General features: G+C 33.3%; 1 protein-coding gene across 1 annotated transcript; it reads left to right on the forward strand.

Moving 5' to 3' along the window:
* Positions 1-4034: 4034 nt before the first annotated feature.
* LOC137826820 (uncharacterized) lies at positions 4035-15767 on the forward strand. Its single transcript, XM_068632960.1, has 21 exons — positions 4035-4489; positions 4700-4798; positions 4892-5043; positions 5460-5532; positions 5605-5727; positions 6012-6120; positions 7818-7897; positions 8048-8129; positions 9387-9526; positions 9618-9728; positions 9856-9972; positions 10060-10149; positions 10829-10882; positions 11288-11362; positions 11468-11543; positions 11622-11721; positions 12075-12144; positions 12484-12557; positions 13683-13789; positions 14443-14700; positions 15138-15767. Exons 1-21 carry the CDS (start codon positions 4364-4366, stop codon positions 15410-15412), a joined length of 2391 nt encoding a protein of 796 aa, XP_068489061.1. The 5' UTR covers positions 4035-4363; the 3' UTR covers positions 15413-15767.
* The last annotated feature ends 86 nt before the right edge of the window (positions 15768-15853 follow it).

Genomic DNA, 15853 nt, shown 5'->3' on the forward strand with positions numbered 1-15853 from the left:
TTAGGACTTTGTCTAAGATCCTCCCCTTATCGGTAGTCAGGGGGTATACCTTGTCAACCAGCTCCCCCTGATTGTCTATGCATTTATCTCCCCGATCAGAAACTGATTGGCATTGGCGTTCCTTCTCTTCCTTTTCTTTTTCTCCACTAGCCTCGGCTCGAGCCTGATTGTAGAACTCTCTGAGTTCCTCTAGCTGCATGAACTTGGCGGCTCTTCGCCTAAGCTCATCTAAGTTGGCGGTAGGTTGCATGCATAGATTGTCAGCAAACGATCTCGGTCGCAATGTCGTTAGCATGTGGTGCATGACCACTTTCAGGCTCAAGTTTCGAATACTCATAGCTACTTTTCCAAACCTGTCAATGAACTTCCTTAGGGGCTCCCCTTTCTCTTGGCGGATACCAACCAAGGCGATAGAGGTAAGGTAGTACGGTTGGCTGGTGGCAAACTTTGTCTCAAACTTAGACACCAGCGTTGCGATGCTATCAATGGAGTTGGAAGGAAGTTTCGTGAACCAACTCAGGGCTCCTCCCTTCAGCGATGTGGGGACACACCCGACATAGGACCACATCATCCGAGGTATAGAGGCTCATGTGCGTGGTAGATGCGTCCATGTGCTCGTCTAGATTGGTCATGCCATCGCAACGATCTCTATTGAAGCCCTTCCACTTGTTTGGCAGTGGTACTCCGATTATGGAATTGATAAAAGGATGTCGGTGGACCGAGTCCAAGGTATCGGTCGTGGGGGGAAATTTGTTAGGATAGGACTCACCGTAGACCTCCTGGGTGTGAGCCCTATCATTTGGCTCCTTAACAGTCTTGGGGTCGGTGAACAACCTATTGACAAGGTTGGTCGGTCCAACAGACGATCCCCCTTCCCCAAGCTTCCTTCTCATCTCTTCATTCTCCTTTCGAAGAGCTAGAATCTCATCATCATTCTTTTGAGCGGTCTCCTCATTCCTTCTCTTCATCTCAGCCATCTCTCTTTGTAGAGACATCAACAATGCCATCTGCTCAGCTTCGGACTTCCTCTCTCTCGCCATACTTTGGGTTGATACCATCTACTTTCCTCTTCACACGAATTCTCTCGGCCCCACGATGGGCTCCAATTGTTCTCAAATAGGGTTGAGACCCAGAGAACGATTGAAACTACTTTTCTACTTCCTTGGTCGGTCAGTCGATTTGCACTTCAGTTCCTCTCCTTGCAAGCTCATTCCTCTCCTCTACTCGTTCCACTCCTCAGCCTTCACGTAGTCTAGACTCGGATGGTACCTGTAAAAGGCACTCCAACGCTCAAGTCATATTTAGTATTGTATAATGATGTACTTGGTTCTTATAATATGTGCTATTTATATTATTATGGTAGGCCTTTCTTATTGGGTCAAGTTAGAGAGTTTGGGTCATGTTTAGTAGTGGCTCTTGATTGTTGATTAGCATCACTAACTCTGCTTAAACATAATTGGATTTATGGTGTTGGTCGATCCATTGATGGGACCGAGACATGATCTCGGTCGTGCGGACCCTACCAATACAGTTTTAAAAATAATTTAATGTAAAAAAATGTAAATTAAAATAAAAAAAATATTACACAACTTCAACAAACAAACAAAAATATATTAAAATAAATTACTTGTAAGATATCAAAATTTACCTTAATTAATTTTATTTTATTTACTATTTTACTATTTTTATTATTTATTTTTTATAATATAAAACATATATTTACAAAATATGAAATATGTTTTTTTTCTTAATTATTTTATTATTTTCATTGTTTTTTATTATAATATACTAAATTATATTAATAATATGATTATTAAAATAATTAGTTATACTTTCCTTAATTGATTGTCCAAACTTTCACTGTTTTTAGGTTTTCTAATACCTCAATCTCTACATTTTCTCTTCTCTTTACATCCCTATAGAATAAAAATAGTAAGGCACCAATAAAGCAAAGAGTTTTATGCTTATGCATTATCAATATAAAACTAATGTAAAATACTTTTATATCGTCACCCAAATACAAATAATTATTTTATTGATTTTTGCAAATTATTGTTTTTGTAATTTTTAAAGTAATTGTTATAAAAGTCAGCAAAACTTAACATAAACACTCATTTTTTATTAATTGATAATAAAGTTATGTTTATACTACTAGTACATCCTCTATTTTTCCTAAAATCAAATTGAATTGAAAAACAAGTTTGTTATTTAATTTCATTGCATATTTATTCATGTTTAAGGTTAATAAATCTAATTGAGGAGCACATGAAATACAAATTATTGCTATATTTAGACTAAAATATCGTTGTTTCGTCACTCTTAACAAATGACTACTATAATAATTATAAAAATAAGATACAAATTACTACTATAATAATTTAAAAAATAAGAACACACGTGAAAAAATATTAAAAATACTTGAAAATTATGTAATAATTGTAAATAAGTGAATACACTTGTGTGTGTTGTATTTTTGAAATATTTTGATATAATATTACGAATACATTTGAATAAACTTCAGAAACTAATTTTAATAATATTTTTTTTTGTTACACTAAAGAAAAATTCACATTCCTTTATTGAAATTAAATTTTTAAGATAAAATCTATACAAAGTTAACAATAAAAATTGAAGTATGATGATGTTAAACTCAAGATGAAACATTAATATGTTAAAAATAAAATGTAAATAAAGTTTCTTTTGTTCTCTTATTTCATTCCCAATGAATTGAAATTAAGATAATTTATACATTTTTTTTCTTTAATCGATTAAAGTGTTTTTACATTATTTTTTTTATCAATTTATCAAATATTGAAATATAAAATATGAATAAAAAGATATACTCTTTAAGGTTTCTTTAAAGGGTTTCTTGTTGTTATATTGGTATAAATTATGTGCGTCTTTCTCAATCTTATTAAATAACAATAAATACATTATGTTGTTCACATGAAGAATTAGGGATGATTATGTCATTAAGTTTTTCAACATTTAACATCTTTATTTGTTGGAGTCAACATAGTTCTTTGAACCACATTAGATGAATCTTATTTATGAGATTTCAATTGAGGAGATATTTGTTGTACAAGTTTTTATATGAATTCTCTCCTTCCTATAATATTACAAGTTCACGTGGTATTTTTACCATGCCATCAAGATTTGTAGGTTCAATTTCATCTTCAATGCGCGTTAGATATTTTGTAAAATTGTGATATTGTAATGATCATGTGTTTTATTATAAATGCAATATTTGAGTGTTACTCGATAAAAGAGATTTTGTACTTATTGAACAACTGATCACATTTGGACAAAAAATCTCCTCTAATATTATCACAATCTAGAATGTCCTTTAATTTTTGATTTAATGTCTTCAAAGTATATTTGTTAGTCATGGGTGCTTTATCCTAGATAATGACTTTGAGCGTAAATTAATGTCAATAGTACATTTCTGTTACAATATTTGAAAAAAAACACATCAACTTGTATATTACAACATACAAGTATAGCTAGAGCATATGAAAAAACTTGATGTTATGTTCCTGATCTCGATCTCTCGATGTGGTTGTGACACATATAATTTTATAACAATAATATTAAAAAATTATGTAATCATTGCAATACCTATGTGTTCATCCATAAAAAAATGTGTATCTTATTGAACAAGTGATTATCTTAATTTTACTCTTAATATCATCATTTTTCCAAATAGAACATCACAATCTATAATGTACTTTAATAATTAATTTAATTATTTAAAATATATTTATTAATTATGGTGCTTCATCCAAATTTCAAGATCTCTATATGATAATAACATATAACATGTAAGTATAACCGAGCATATGAAAAACTTGAAGTTATATTCATATAAGATGTGTGACACATATAATTTTATAATAATAATATTAAAAAATTATATAGTCATTATTATTAAAAAAGAAGAAGTTATTTAATTGTTTTAAAATAAAAAGAAGTTATTGATTTTATTAAATAAATAATGATATATTATATTTTACTCTTTGATAAATAAAAATCTTGCTTTACCAAAAAAGAAAAAAAAGTCTCCAAGAGGACTTGTGTGTGTAGCATGAGTTCCTCTTTTACTGTAGTGGAGAGTGAGCCTGCATCCAGATCCTGTAATTTTAATGTATATTCCCCAATCTCAAAATTAATCCGAAAATTGGAGTCTATGAACACTGCTTCACAAATACAAAACAGGTGTGTGTTTCACCTTGCCTAACGGTCTCGCGTGCACCACTGGACCGCGCAACACTCGATCAGATCCATCCACCTCGGTGGTTACCGCTCTCTCCCTCTCCTCCTCCACCGCCATTACCACCGCACGCTATTGCCGATTCCGATCACCATGTTTAAATTCCTCAAAGAGGTCGTTGGTGGATCTGGAACCGGCCTCAAGGATCTCCCGTACAACATCGCCGAACCTTTCCCTTCCGCCTGGGGCTCCTGGACTCACTCTCGCGGCACCTCCAAGGTGATCTCCGCAATTTCCATTCCAATTCACTGATATATGTTTCACGAACACCTAAATCTAATCTACACCTGTAGAGATAGCTTGTATGACGCGATAACGCGAGAGAGATAGAGTGAAACGAAGAGTTTCTATTAGGCATACACTGAATATGCTTTCATGTGTCGTTATTCGGTTATTCCTTTGTTTAACACTGCCACGGCACTATTTCAGGATGACGGTTCTCCTGTCTCTGTCTTCTCTCTCTCCGGCTCCAATGCTCAGGACGGCCACTTAGCTGCTGCGCGCAACGGCGTCAAGCGTCTTCGAACTGTGAGTTTCGTATTTTTTGAATTTTTTAAGTTTTTTTTTGCTTGGATTTGTGGATTGCGTGGTTTGACAGTGCTTTGTGGTGCTGGTTTTCAGGTTAGGCATCCGAATATATTGTCGTTTCTTCACAGCGCTGAGATTGAGACTTACGATGCAGGTTCGCCGAAGGTTACTATATATATTGTGACTGAGCCTGTGATGCCGCTATCTGAGAAAATCAAGGAGTTAGGGCTTGAAGGTACACAAAGGTATCAATTGAGTTATTGTTGGTTTAGAATCATGTGTGGAGTTCTATAGTTGCGCGTAACGTGATGTATTGAGTTCAATTTCTAGGCATTGTCAGTGTGGAATTTTTTATACTACGACTTTAAGGTAGTTATTATAAAAATCAACATACTTACCATATTATGACTGGATAATAATGTAAAAGCATTAGTATATAGATTATTACGGTTGTCTATTTTTTATTTTTATTTTTATTAGTGACTTTCATGTATCAATTGAGTTATTAATATCATGCCTAAGGTTAAAAAATTGCACACGATGTGTGATATCCTTTTCTGTTGTTGCTTTGTATGAGTGACTTTCAAGTATCATTTAGTCCATGAATTGAGGAATCGATGGTAGTCACTTGTTTTGCTTTTTCTGCTATTGGGCTATGTAGGGATGAATATTATGCTTTGGGTCTTCATCAAATAGCTAAAGCTGTGAGCTTCTTGAATAATGATTGTAAACTTGTGAGTATTTATGACTTTCTTTTTTTTGGCTCATTTTTTTAATCATTTATTGACAAGTTTTATCTGTTGCAGGTTCATGGTAATGTGTGCTTGGCCAGTGTTGTGGTGACACCGACTTTGGACTGGAAGCTTCATGCTTTTGATGTTCTATCTGAGTTTGATGGGAGTAATGAAACATCTTCTGGTCAAATGCTGGTATATACGTGCTTCTGTTTGCAATATATTGTTTTCTTGTTAGTTTGGCACTGCTATTTGAATTTATGTTAACACTTATACGGCCATGTCATGCTAACTCTTTTAAAGACTTAAGTCTGTTCACACATTTTGGTCATCTCTAACTTTAAGACTTTCATATGATTTGTGAAAAATTTGATATTGTCGATACTCCCTTGTCATCTGGACTTCTTTATTTGGAAATAAAGGGTATGGAATAGGGAGACCAGATATTGCCCTCACAAATTTTCATATTTCCTGTTCAGCAATATGCATGGCTTGTTGGATCACAATACAAACCAATGGAGTTGGCGAAATCAGACTGGGATGCAATTAAGAAGTCTCCTCCATGGGCAATTGATTCTTGGGGCATGGGTATGTTTTTTTTTCTGTTCTTTTTGATAATAATTCATAGTGATAGCAGATTGATTTATATGGTGGAGTGGAGGAATAGAACACAGGAGGAGGAACACTGTTATTTCTGTGTCTTTAGTTTCTAGCTTAGGGTGAAGTTTCAGTTCCTCTTGCCAACTGCCAAGACTAGTCAATTGATCACATGACTCCCAATATATATTTTACAATTTGTTCTCATTTAGAATTAGGTAGTTCTACTGAGAGTATTAAATAAAATTATTTTCCAGTTTGTGAAATTACACTAGGGGGTGTTTTTCAAATTTTGAAACTAGTTAAAAACGAGACAAGAAGGAACTGGTTACACAAGGTCATGTGAAAATAATCTGCTTAATTAGGGTCATCAGACATAGTTCGGTTTAAAATTATCTAGGAATATGAAATAGAAAAATAGATAACACGGATAATGTGGGACTAGAACAAATGAAACTAAGAGAATTGGATCAAACTAAGAGAGAAAGAACTAGTTTTTCAATGTTTATTTTGTAAGTATAGAAATGAGGAACTGATCTTATATAATAAAAAATATCTAGATTATATACATATTGATAGGAATGTTTTTCTTTATTCATGTGTCACCTTTGTTATTAGAGGATGTCAAATCTCCTCTATTTATTATTGGTTCCTTTTTCTCAATATAAATAAAGCACCGGTGCCTAAAAACTACACAGTTTCAGCTTAATGTTTCTCTTTCCTTGCATTGACTATCACTAATGATGATTCATGCACAATTAGAATGTCTTGGGTTGACAAAATTGCAAAAAAGTTTAAAATATTTGTCTACTTTGAATTTTGAGTCATGTCAGTTTGGAAAACATATTCATTAGTTTTCCTTGATAATCTTAATAAACGAGCTTTATCACCTTTTTCTTTAGTTTACTATGATATTTGGGGTCCTTCTCATACTATTACCCCTTCTGGTTTTAAATATTTATTACCTTCATTGATGATTATTTTCAATGAACTTGAATTTGGTTGATGAAGAATCGATCAGAAGTATTTTCTATATTTCAAACTTTTTTTATGAAATCAAACCACAATTTGGTATATCCATAAGTGTTTTTTGTAGTGACAACGTTCATGAATATTTGTTTAACCAATTCTAGCAGTTCATGGTTTTTTCATAAAACTTCGTGTCCTCATACTCCTCAAAAAAATGGAGTAATTGAGAGCAGAAACAAACATCTTATTGTAACTACTTGGATACTTCATAATCATCTTCCTCACCATATTTGGGGGGATGTTGTCCTTACAACATGTTATCATATTAAACCAGATGTCATCATCTGTCTTTAATGATAGGATACCCCACTTTACGTGTTTTTGGTACCACATGTTTTGTACTTAACCTCACCTCATCGAGATAAACTTTCTCCTTGGTCATTCAAATGTGTCTTCATGGGGATATCAACGTTTCTCTCCGAAACTTCATAAGTATTTTGTGATTGATGTCTAATTATGTAAAATCAGTTATTTCACTTTAAACATCACTAAGAATGTCTTCATGTGTTAGAAGAACTTGCCAATCTTTTCTCTTGGAGAGTGAGTAATTTTAGTTTAAACTATGAAAATTTGGAGTGATATTGTAGGTTCACTCAATTTTGTCTACTGTCTGTTTTCCTTTCTATGTCTTAACATATTTAAAAATCATAATTTTATAGGCTGCTTAATCTATGAGGTATTCTCTGGTTTGAGGTTGGGCAAGACAGAGGAGTTACGCATCACTGGTTCCATCCCCAAGGTCAGCAGCATCATTTTTTTCTCCTTCATGGTTTTATGGCTGCATATAGTAATTAAAGGATATCTTATTTATGTTTGCTGGTTGATTTTTATGTTTTATTATTTGAAAAGTTCATTTTTCACTTCTATGTTATTTTTTTTTGTCTCACAGTCTCTGCTTCCAGATTACCAACGGTTATTGAGTTCCCTGCCCTCTCGTAGATTAAACACATCAAAGCTTATAGAAAACAGCGGTGAGTTCTCCTTGATGTATTTATTATTAATCATATGTGGAAATGGTTCACCTAATATTGTAGTAGTTTTGCATCTTTCTTTGAAGCATTCATGTATTTTTTGGTTTATATTGTAAGCTACATAGGATCCTATACATACATGAATACATGTATAAGAGAGATTGTACATCAGAAAAAAGTAATGATTTTTTGTTTACCTTATTTTATGGTACAACATGCGAAAAAATGGGTGCTAAAATGTTGAGAAATAGAAAATTTGGTGGTAAAATGCACAAAAAGTTATTTGAGTGATAAAATTCGCTAAAGGATGATGATAATTGGGTGGTAAAATATGTAATTAAGTCTTATTTAATCTAGTCTCGGATATGCTTACCAGGAATATAATAGAGTTAATACCTAATTGCATGTTTTCTATGGATGATATAGTTTTGATTGAGAAATCAAGGGAAAAAAGTTAGCTCTAAACTTTTGGAAACATACTTTGGAACTGAAGGGTTTTTGTTTGAGTAGCAGTAAGATAGAACACATGAATTGCAATTTTAGCAAGAAATAAGAGAAAAATGAATTGCATGTGGAAATGAGGGAAAATGTCCTGTTATGGGTTTCTAAGTTTAAATATTTGGAACCAATAATACAAAATGACGGGTAAATTGATGATGTTACAGACAACTGGGTTACCAAAATGGAGAAACACAGCTTGAGTTATTTGTGATTGCAAATTACCTACCAGGCTTAAAGGAAAGTTTTATCTGTATTGCTGTGCATTCAACTATACTTTATGGTATTGAATATTGGGGTTTAAAGGAACAACATAAAAAGGTGCAAGTAGAAAAATGAATTGTAAAGAAGGATGTGTGGCCACATAAGAAAGGGCAAGGTATAAACTATATATACCAAGAGATACTGGTGTGGGGTCAATTGAAGAGAGATGACAATGAATTGGTTAAGTTGATTTGATCATGTGCGAAGAAGGCCACAAGAAGCAGCTAAGAGGAGAGTAGATGGTTGAAAAGGGGGAGCAAGAGACATAGAAGTACTTCAGAGATAATTATCACCTGATGGGGATTTTTGTTCTAAAATGATCACCTGCAAGCAAAACAACAAAGAAAATTTGCTTTATTATTAGTCTGTATAATTCATTCTATCTAAATGTTTGCCTTTCTTGTTTTGAGATTGTCATAACTTGGGTTCGTGATATGATTTTATTAAAATCCTATCTTTTATATAGTTTTGGTTTCTTCAATAATGGATATGCAGAATATTTTCAAAATAAGCTGGTAGACACAATACATTTCATGGAAATTCTCAGTTTGAAAGATAGTGTGGAGAGAGACACCTTCTTCCGCAAGCTTCCAAATTTAGCTGAGCAACTTCCTCGCCCGATAGTTTTGAAGAAGGTATATTTCTGTTGAATTTCTAATAATAAACTATAATCGGATAAACTTTTATTATCTAATTATTTATGATTCTTATGTTTTGTATTTTCAGTTACTTCCTTTATTAGCTTCTGCCCTTGAATTTGGTTCAGCTGCTGCCTCAGCTTTGACTGCATTGTTGAAAATGGGTTCCTGGCTTTCAGCAGAGGAGTTTAATGTAAAGGTAAAGAATATTTTCATACTTTCATGGAAACCATTATCTTTTCCCTTTTACAATGCATAAGTTTATTTGCACTTTTTAATTAGGATTCAACCCCATTCTTGTATTGGATTTCTATATTCATATCTAGGTACTTCCTACAATAGTTAAACTTTTTGCCTCCAATGATCGAGCCATTCGAGTTGGCCTTCTCCAACATATTGATCAATATGGAGAGTCTTTATCACCGCAAGTTGTTGATGAGCAAGTATGTACACAATTTCTCTACCTCCTTTGTTCTTGACAATTCCTTTTCATAGGATATACTAACATATAATTATTGACACATAATTAGGTTTACCCTCATGTTGCTACTGGGTTCTCGGACACATCTGCTTTTCTCAGGGAACTGACTCTGAAGTCTATGTTAATTCTGGCTCCAAAGGTATGTGTGTTATATATTAATATTATTGACTCTGGTTTTACCCTTGGTTTCATTTTAAAATTTAGAAGTGTTGCTGGTCCTATTGGAAGGCCACATACGTGTTTGTATATCATGTTCGACCCAACAATCATGAAATTTACATTGAGAAATTTTTGTTTGAGGGGTGTGATGAGACTTACCAAATTATCTGTGTTCAGTAAGCCATTGCCTTTTTCTAATAAAACAGAGGTCTAAGTCGTGTCAGAGCTTGGAAAATAGCACAGACATTTTATTCTGCCATGGTCTATTTTACCATCTATTTAAATATAATTTTTTAATAAATGTTTTCTAAGAGACTCAGATATGGTAATTGTAAGATTGGTTTATCTTAGAAAGTGAGTTTTAGGCCTAACTCTGAACTTCACAAAACCAGTTTGTAAGGTAAGATTTAAATGATGTTTAATGTACTTCAATGGGATGCATTGTTTGCTTTAGATTGGTATTTATATTTGTAATACTGAATAGTCATTAAAGTCTGATGAACCCTTAAAATATCATGTACTTTATAGCTTGCTGCCTGTATCTTTACTGTTTCTTTTCTTTATAAGATTTCCCTCCTTCCCCAAACTTATCGTTTATTTATTTGGTGAGACTTCTCTGGACAATTGTTCTTTAAAATGTGGTTTGTTTCATATTGCAGTTGTCCCAAAGGACCATCTCAGGGACATTATTGAAGTATTTGTCAAAGTTGCAGGTACTTCCTAAACAAGCTCTGTATAGTGAATTAAAAGGCTAGATGTTTGTCTGTAACTAAAGCAGTGATTAATCGAGAAGGATTTTCTTTTAGTTTTTTTTTTAAAATTGTTAGACTGTTTAAGAAACTTGGACACGTGAGACCAATAGCTGACAGAAAAGAGTGAAGTGTCCCATTAGAATTTTATAATTTATTGATGAGGATGCAGCTCCTTTTTTGAAGTGTACGAGTTTCCCCTCTCTTATCTCAAAATTTACTGATAACCTGACTGCCAATTTTGATAGGAACAAAAGCATTTTATTTAGGGGGAAGTTTACATTTTTATTTCTCTTATTTGCTTCTTTATGTTCATGTCTTCATGATTTTCAACTTCTAAAAATATAACACCTGCACTTTTTTTTGTAGGTTGATGAAGAACCGGCAATTAGAACAAACACTACCATATTATTAGGCAATATTGGAAGCTACTTAAACGAAGGAGTATGTTCCAAATGCTATCTGAAATTCAATTTAGTTTTCTGTTTTATTTTATAATGTTATAGCATATTTTTCTTTGATGAATTAACTTTGGAGCTATTTTTGCAGACAAGAAAAAGAGTTTTGATCAATGCATTTACAGTTCGTGCATTGCGTGATACTTTTCCACCTGCTAGAGGAGCAGGTATCAGAGTGTTACACTTTTATCTACAACTCTTCTTCATTGTTACACTTCGCTTTTTACATAATTTTTAATATTCAGGTATTATGGCTTTATGCGCCACCAGTTCCTACTATGACATCACTGAAGTTGCAACCCGGATTCTTCCTAATGTTGTTGTGCTCACAATTGATCCTGACAGGTTATATCTCACAATAAGCTTGTATTTCTTATATCCCCTTTACCATATGAAAGTGATGAATATTCCAGTGACTTAATTTATCCAAATAATTAGTACTTTTAGTAGGCTGATCCATCTTTTTGGTATTGTAATTCATTGCTTCTGAAATGCCTTTTTTTCCCTATATTATATATTGATAAACTCAGTGGATCTTCTTTTGTATTTATTTTTATATTTGTGCTGAGCGATGCGGTGTTTTGTTTGTTTGTTCTTGTGTTTAGATTCTATGGAGATCATTTTCATTATTGTACTGTTGATTATTTAGTCATTTTTTAGACATTGATTGCACAATGTTCTTGTCATGGTTTAAACAGTGATGTTAGAACTAAGGCATTTCAAGCGGTTGATCAGTTTTTGCAGATAGCCAAGCAACATTATGAGAAGGTATACTCTGAATTTGTTTTTGGCTGTTATTCTGATTCTTATCATGGTCCCCAAATCAGCCGGCATGTAATGTATATCTTTTATAGAAGAAATTAGGTGTGCAGTCTGAATTTATATGTTTTTGCGGGTGACTTCTATTTTTTTTATCAATACACGTCTATCTTTTGCACTCTTATAGTATAATTTTATCCCACTACTGAGATCCTCTGTTTTTTGTAATTAAATAAAAGATCTATTAGAAGGAAACTTTATTGTTGAGAAATCACCATCATATAGACTAATAATGTCTTTGAAGATGATAATCTAATGTGATGCTGGTGTTATGTTTTCTGTTAAAAGACAAATGCATCAGATACCACTGGTGCTGCAAGTGTGGGAAGCTCATCTGTTCCAGGAAATGCTAGTTTGCTCGGGTAAGTCAGTTCAAACTTTGTGTGATTGAAAGTTCAAATGTTAAGTAATGGAGAGAAATGGATAGTTAATATCAACTTATGATTTTAGATTTCAATGTGTTAGTACTTAGTATGTGTAGAGTAGCTATTTTTTCATTCAAAAATAGCTTTTATGTTAAAAATTTCTCTAAGAATTTTTCATTCATAAACCGAAAGCCAAAGTAACTAACCCAAATACACATGCAAGTTAACCCTTTATTTTTAGCATCAATGCCAATTAAAGATTCACGTACATAATTATAGCTTATTTCTTGATTACATTTGTACTATAAAGAGCTTTATTAAAATGTTATTTATAATCTAATTTTAAAATCTTAATTTATTCCCCACATGTAAGATCATGATAAATGAGGAGGGCCTCTGATGATGATTAAATACAAGTTTTGCATTTAGCTTCATACTGATGGCATAGTCATACAGAGGCATATATTCATACTTGCAAACAAATATTTGTAATATGATTGTTAGAATATCTGAAAAGTATCCAATAGTATCTGGATTTGTCTTAGAATATCTTATCACATCACATCTTAGATCATCTTATCTTTTTAGGATCCTTGTCTTCGGGTTTTATCTTCAGGATTTGTTCTATAAAACTAAGTATAATATTAGTATACGTAAGTGTTGGAGTATCATGTTTATTATGCAATTTTAGCTCATCTCAATAAGAAGAAAATATTAGTGGAAGTCTTTCTTCCCTCGATTCCTTTCTTCAATTCATAATTCAATGACAAGCTTAAAACACGAGATATTGTCTATATTCTGGGAAGCAATAAATTGATTGCAAATTCATAATATATAATTTAGTTATATTGGTAGGAACCCACTATTAGTACATCTACCAATTTCACGAGGCATATTAGTATATTACTGGCAGAGCACCTGAATACATAACAGTCATCAAGGTAGTTCTAATTCTAATATAGTACTGTTAAAGCAGGATAAGTTATTATCCATCACGTTTTCTAACAATACATTACTGTTCATAACTTCTACCCATAACTACCAACGTAACATTTATTATTGCACTTGTATCTAATAATACACGACTGCTCACAATACCTATTAACCCTTGCCATCTTTCAGATGGGCTATGAGCTCTTTGACCTTGAAGGGTAAACCTTCTGATCATGTTCCAGTTGCTTCTGCAAGTTCGACAGCAATCACTTCAACATCTTCTAATGGTACCACAGGTATGGCTAATACTAACTGAAATGCAAGAGAATTTAGGAAACAATGAAATGCAGTGTGGACTATCTGTCAATTTCTCTAGTTTCATTAACAAAGGGCTTGCAGGAAATGTAAACCCTTAAAATACGAGTGACATCATTTTGGTCGTCCAAAGAAAATTTAGTTTAACTTACTCTATCGAACATAGAAAGTGACAGAATTGGTCCTCCAAAGAAAATTGATATTAATTTAGTCACTCAATTAAGAGTAACATGAATTTAGCTCCTTTATCACAGGAAAGTGATATCAATTAGTCCCTCGGTTAAAGGATGAATGAACAGTGTTTACAGTCAAACAGATAATTTTGTCACATTTCTTGTTTGGTTGACTAAATCGATGTCTTGTTTCTTTTGGAGGATTGATCTTTCCCGAATCACCTGACTATAGCTAGTTTATATGATTTGATATTTGTGTGATTTTTTTTAACTGTTGAATAAAGAGAAAGAAAGGAACCAACATGAAAAAAGACTGAGGAAGATACAAAGCTATTTATTCTGCTTCTTACCTGTTGAAGATGCCTTAATTCATTTTGCTTTATTATGGAAGCTTCCTTCCATGACTACGTGTTTACAACATTTACCCATGTTTATCTCATTTATTATTTTTGGTAATTCAGGCATTGAGACGCCATCAACAGCACCTGCTCGGGTAAGCTCCTCAACAGATTTGGCTGAACACCCTGTCCCAACATTTCCTACATCAACGGATGGCTGGGGGGAACTTGAGAATGGAATTCAAGACGAGCATGAAAGTGACAGGGATGGGTGGGATGAACTGGAACCGCTTGAAGAGACAAAGCCAGCTCCAGCTCTTGCAAACATTCAAGCAGCTCAAAGGCGGCCTGTTTCTCAACCTATTTCACAGACAAAACAAGGTATTTTTTTATTTGTTTTAGGATTTTGGTACGGATTTCCATGATTGCAAGTTGCTAGTAATAATTTTTATTGCTGATTGAAAGTTATCATCTATGGTTGTGCCAAACCTGTAAAGGACAACTTGGAAAAATGTTGTTGCATGTTATATTCCTAATTATATGATAAGAACCACGAGTTGAAAAACTGTTTCGTGTTTTATGTCTATAAATGATGACAAGATCTATAAAGTGATTGATATGAGTGTATGAATTCCTTATTCAAGTTTGCACTCTGCTCTGAATGATGGGTTGTCATTTCTATTAAATTATTTATCTCATTAAGAAATGCACTGTGAGCTGTCTTATGTGGCTTGGGATCTGTACATGAATGTTTTGACAATTTCCGGGAAAATCCTTAGGTGTTTTCCTGTATTAATTTCTTTATTTTAAAATTCTAGCCTCAAATTTGCTATCCAAAACTACACCAAAATTGAACAAGGATGAGGATGATGATTTGTGGGGATCTATAGCAGCTCCTGCTCCAAAAACTGGAAGACCTTTAAGTTTGAAAACAGCTCAAACTGATGATGATGATGATCCTTGGGCGGCCATTGCTGCTCCAGCACCCACTACCAAGGCCAAGCCGTTATCCACTAGCAGAGTTAGGGTAGCCAAACCTGCTGCTCCAAAATTAGGTGCTCAGCGGATAAACCGAACATCATCAGGCATGTAATACAAATTGTCAATGCCAAGGAACAAAAGGAACCGTGAAAGAGTTAATCTTAGTGCTAGTTGCCCTTTTCTTTTGGTGGCACTGATCAAGTTTTACAAGAACCCGTCTCTATGATATATGAATTATATTTGTGAATTTATTGACGAAATTGATTTGTAATACTTATTCTTTTGCATGCCAATAATTCTACATGAAGGGGGATCCTTGGGGGCAGCATCTTCTGAGTTGTTGTAAGGCAACAAGGCTGTGTTATATTTCCTACATATTTTGGGGTGTTTTAACTTTTTTATTTGATGAACAATTTGATGTAATGTAATGTAATTAGTTTGATAATATGTAGGACAGTTTTTTGGAAGTTTTGTTCACTTTGCATGCATGCAAAGTATCATCTCTCTTTAATACGTGACTTGCGACAAATTTAACAGGATTATTTGAAATCGT

Source organism: Phaseolus vulgaris, chromosome 8 (assembly GCF_000499845.2).
Source record: "Phaseolus vulgaris cultivar G19833 chromosome 8, P. vulgaris v2.0, whole genome shotgun sequence".
NCBI lineage: Eukaryota > Viridiplantae > Streptophyta > Magnoliopsida > Fabales > Fabaceae > Phaseolus > Phaseolus vulgaris.

Coding starts and splice junctions, on each gene's coding strand:
- LOC137826820 (XM_068632960.1), top strand. CDS start 4,364: ATGTTTAAATTCCTCAAAGAGGTCGTTGGTGGATCTGGAACCGGCCTC. Junction 5,728..6,011: donor CATCTTCTGGTCAAATGCTG/GTATATACGTGC, acceptor TTTCCTGTTCAG/CAATATGCATGGCTTGTTGG. Junction 11,722..12,074: donor CTCACAATTGATCCTGACAG/GTTATATCTCAC, acceptor TGGTTTAAACAG/TGATGTTAGAACTAAGGCAT.